At 34.8% G+C, this 4690-nt stretch overlaps 1 protein-coding gene across 1 annotated transcript; it reads right to left on the bottom strand.

The window, feature by feature from the left end:
- Positions 1-845: 845 nt before the first annotated feature.
- On the bottom strand, positions 846-2890 carry LOC115237498. The gene is made up of 4 exons (XM_029810569.1): positions 2599-2890; positions 2237-2338; positions 2027-2160; positions 846-1852 (listed from the first exon to the last, which is right to left on the bottom strand). The coding sequence occupies exons 2-4, from the start codon at positions 2301-2303 to the stop codon at positions 1721-1723; spliced, it is 333 nt and encodes a 110-aa protein (XP_029666429.1). The 5' UTR covers positions 2304-2338; positions 2599-2890; the 3' UTR covers positions 846-1720.
- Positions 2891-4690: the final 1800 nt, after the last annotated feature.

Below are 4690 nucleotides of genomic sequence, written 5' to 3' on the forward strand. Positions count from 1 at the left end.
ATAAACTAAAACCATGGATAAAACCATTGTAACAAACTAGTATAAGGACACCAAAGACTGAAAAATGTTCCGTACAAACACTTAATTAATAAGGCGATTAATATGTTCAAAAGATTGTATTAGATTAAGTCATTCGAGACGAATAACTCGTCAGGATGGTCGAGCTGTAAGATGGAAGTTACATTAAGGGCACCCGTTACCAAACATGCGGTTAGAACACCCGTTAAGTATAAGATCCGTTCGAGTTCGAGATATGTCGGGCCGACAAGAGCGAATAAGGTCACGCCACGAGGCATATCGATAGATATCGAACTAAGAAGGAGACGAGAAGTCGAGTATAAAACCGCGTAGCTCAGCGACCACGAGGAGAGAAATCTTTGAGAATCTTACAGTAGTGGTCGAGATAGTTAAACGCGATTAGCAAACTCCGATCGGTTCAGACTGTATTCTCTTACCAATAAATAAAGTATATCTATTAAACTTACAATATACTATAAGGTTAGTGTATAGTATAGTAGAAACATATACTGTACCAGTATAGTACTGGTATATACCAGTAATATGTTCATTAAAATATGTAAGTTTGTAACTTCCCTATAATCTTACTGCATTGTTCGGTGCTGTAAGAGTTGTGTCAAGCTTCTTGCATTAAATTTTTTACCATATAAAGTATATAATATTTCATAAAACAAATCACATATTCATTTTGTATTTTATTATTATAAACAATATATTCATATATTTTATGTACATATTCATTGTTATAAGCAAAAAGATTTCAAGTGACAGTGTGTGTGTATGTGTTTTGCGCGTAATGTATATACCATGTTTCAATTCACACAATGCTGGGCATGCATATTTCTTCTCAGCTATCTGTATTACGTATGGACAAATTTCAGGCCACTTTTTTTGAAAAATAAGCGTATCAATTCCTGTTGCAATGCCACAATCAATACGTATCTGTAATAATTGACATTACATGTGTAATAATTGACATTAGAAGGATTTATAATTATATTATACCGCGTTTGCGTGCACGTACGCACACGCGTACCCGTACACACATACACATACAAATTTGATATGAAATTATCAGTGAGGTAGCAATCGAACTTTTTAAAATAGGATATTCGTCATAATATTGAGCAATCGAAGTCCCTTTCCTTCTTGCGCTAAACGTTTCTTCCCAAAGCTTTAGAAGAGCGGGGTCATTTGGCTGAATTGCTCGCAATGTAAGCAATGCCTCTTCATAATCAGGACTTTCTGTAGTGTTCTCTTTGTTTTCAACGATTGTTTGTTTCTTAATGTATCTTTTTAGATTGTTGTATTTGTCCCACAGTTTTCCGTTAGCAAGACGTTTTTGTTTTGCATTACTTGGAACATAATATGTCGATATTGTTTCGCATTTAAAAAGGCTGACTATTTCTTCAGCCCATTTCTGGAAATCTGCCGAACTTACTCTACAACATCCCATTAGAATGAAATTAATAAGTGATAAAAAACATAGATTTGCAAAGAAGTTTGTCTATAATGAAATGACTTATTTTATTACTGTCTGATGCAGTCAAACGTGTTTGCGTCAATATTTTTCGACCACAACTGGATTCGAAAAGCAATTCTTTTAGAATCTAAAAAAAATATTAAAGTAATACAAAATAACACAAAATTTTAGGATTACGTAATACTTGCCTACTTCGAAAAAGTTAAACATGATAAAGTTTCAAGAATATAATTGCAAAGTTCGTATAAAAATGCATACTTGTCCACGATTGTCATTTGACTCCTTGGAAGAACAGCTACCTATACTGACAGTTTCTTCGATATCACTTGTAGCCAAATCCGTTGAAGTTTCCTACAGCGATGTTATTTATAAATTAACTTATCAAAAATTCAAAGGAGACAAAATATAGAATTAATATTTTTATAAACTTGGTAATTCCTATTTGCCAATCTATATTTGCAAAAATTATTATTTCCAATAGAAATAGGATCTTACAAAAAGTATAAATTATCTTACCGATCTTACTGAATTTTCCTTTGCAATTGTAAGTAATTTTTTACGATTTTCAAGAAAACGAAAACGTTTTCCAATTGTAGGGATTAATTCTTTTATCATATATTCGGGCATGTATAGAAATGCCTGTTCATCTATGCCCTCATCTAAACAAATACAAAATGCAACATAATTATAATTATATTCTACAGTTGAAATAAAAAGTTAATAAAATTAATTAACCTTTAAATTTTTGTGTATATTCTGAAAGACCCCACTCTTCTAATTTTTCCTCGTAAGAATGCGACATTATGCGATAGAAAAAATTGAAATGAAACGTTCAACCTACAATATTACATGCAAATAAAAACAATTATGAGAGAGAAAAGCAAACAATTAGATTTATTAAAATTAAAATTTAATAAAGAATACTTTATAGTATACCCGCTTGCAAAACTTCACTTTTTTCAGAAACACTTTAATACGTAATGTTCATAAACATATTCTATACATCAGATGTGCCCAGAAGTGCGTTAGAGAAAAAAGTACTCGCCGTACTATCGTTGTACAAATGAGTACATATACATTATTTCAATACAACTTACTTGTCTGTAAACGACGTATTTTCTTGATATGGTGACGATAAATGCGTACGCACTTACACACTGCTTTTACGCCGGTAACTGTTGCTCGGTAGATCGTGTTCGAACAAGCACGCACGTGTCTTCTATGCTTATTTCGCAATTAGATACTTAAGCCATTTACATGCTACGTGCATGTCCAAAAAATCTTATTCTATTTTGGTAGACTTTGATAGTCCAACAACACGAGATAGCACAATAACTATTCTATTCTTCAAATATGCGCACTTTATTTTAACGTTCACTCTCATCGGTCACTTCGATCACTTTGCCAGCGTGATATAGAGGACGCGGCTCATCCGAAAAGGGGGTGGTGGAGATATGCTCATGATAAGGGCTCTTGTACACAGGACACGTAAAGCCGGTCACACATCATAATCGTAACCGTAACCTAAAGATTCGACCAATCGTTCGAGCATTGCTCGATTCGGCTGTCCGTAATATAACCGTAACCGAATCTTACAATTAAATACAACTAACAATTAATAAGAAATATTAATCATCATAAATCATAATAAATTAGACACACATACACCGTACATGCACTTTTTGTTTGTAATACCACATGTAAGGTTAATTTACAAATATTGTTAAATATGCTATTAATAAGGTCCCACCTACTATTGAGATATAGCTGTTATTATAATTTTCTTTACTTATTATTACTATATTAATATCTAAGTGACCGATAACAATATAGTAACACTTTCTATTATTAAAATTGCGATGACTATATATGAATAGTACAATTATGTACTATTCCTTTTTCCTTCATTTTTACTATATAAGATTCAAAATTATTACAATCTATAGTAAAAAGTTTTATTGCTTCTCGGTACCATGCATATATGGTTGATATTACTAGTATTATAGTAGAATTTACTATAAAAATGAGTATCCCGACTATAATTTTTTTACTATACAATTATAGTCAATTTTATCATCGATTTTATTATCAGTGCATAATTTCCTGGAATTTATTCTCATCACGACATAAATGTGATGTGCATCCGCTATCGAGGCACCATGCATCGTTTCTCCGAGCATTTCCTGCGAAACAATAATCAGTGTTAACATGGGAGGTTAAGAAAGAAATATCCTCACCGATGGCGGCCTTTTCCTTGCTTTCGGGGCCTTTCACATTTCGTTCGGTTTTCTCGAGACAATTAATGGCCTTGTGACCAACTTGACGACATCGATGACATTTATATTTGAATGTCCCGCTGGAACGATGATCTTCCACCCTATCGGCTTTTCTGTTGGTTGCTTTATTCGTGGTCTTTCTTTTATTCGGTTTTCCTTTCCGAACGAACATTGCTTGGTCATCGGTTTGATTGCGTTGTCTTCTTGTTGCACTTTCGAGGATTTTAATTTTCAGATGTTCCGGGAGAGGTAATGCGTCTCTCGACTTGATAGCGCATCTAAAATTTCCAAAACTGTCCGGTAGACTATGTAGAAGCATAATGGACTGTAATTCGGTACTGACCTGCACGGATAATTCAGACAATTTGTCGACTATATCGAAGAATTCATCGACGTGCCGCTGTACATCGACGCCTTCGCCGAGTCGATGACTCATTAGCCGTTTCCACAGTGATGCCTTTTTCGCAGGTTCTTTTGACTCGAAAATCGAATCCAGCTTCAGCCAAATTTCCCGAGCTGTTGTACAGTTTCTGATTTGCTTGAGTTCGGCGTCACCGACCGCTAAGTACAAATCGGCTTTCGCTTTCTCGTCCTCGTCTTTCCACGCTTGTAGACTTTCGGCTGCTTGCGGTTCGGGTCTTTCACCGCTTGCGCTAGGCACAAGTTTTATTCTTTGTCATGAGAGCCTGTATTCTTAATCTCCAGGTATATCGTAGTTATCCCTGGATAGCATTGGTATGCGCAATATACTTGTTGTTGGTCCATCCATTGTGTCCGTAAAGAGGTTATATTTCCGCGTACGGCTTCCGCGTTAATTTCTCGTCTTATCGAAACTAATAACGAATAATCGGACGATATTTGGTCCTGGGCCCATAACCTGTTGCCGCAGGATATGTTAATAACTAAGTCTTTT

The sequence above is a fragment of the Formica exsecta genome, unplaced genomic scaffold (assembly GCF_003651465.1).
Source record: "Formica exsecta isolate Colony F162 unplaced genomic scaffold, ASM365146v1 scaffold2977, whole genome shotgun sequence".
NCBI lineage: Eukaryota > Metazoa > Arthropoda > Insecta > Hymenoptera > Formicidae > Formica > Formica exsecta.

What these genes read in the sequence shown, in the direction of transcription:
- LOC115237498 (XM_029810569.1), bottom strand. Translation starts at nt 2,303, where the DNA reads ATGTCGCATTCTTACGAGGAAAAATTAGAAGAGTGGGGTCTTTCAGAA. An exon ending in ATATACACAAAAATTTAAAG is followed by an intron (nt 2,161 to 2,236) that starts GTTAATTAATTT and finishes GTATTTGTTTAG; the next exon opens with ATGAGGGCATAGATGAACAG. An exon ending in CAATTGCAAAGGAAAATTCA is followed by an intron (nt 1,853 to 2,026) that starts GTAAGATCGGTA and finishes ACATCGCTGTAG; the next exon opens with GAAACTTCAACGGATTTGGC.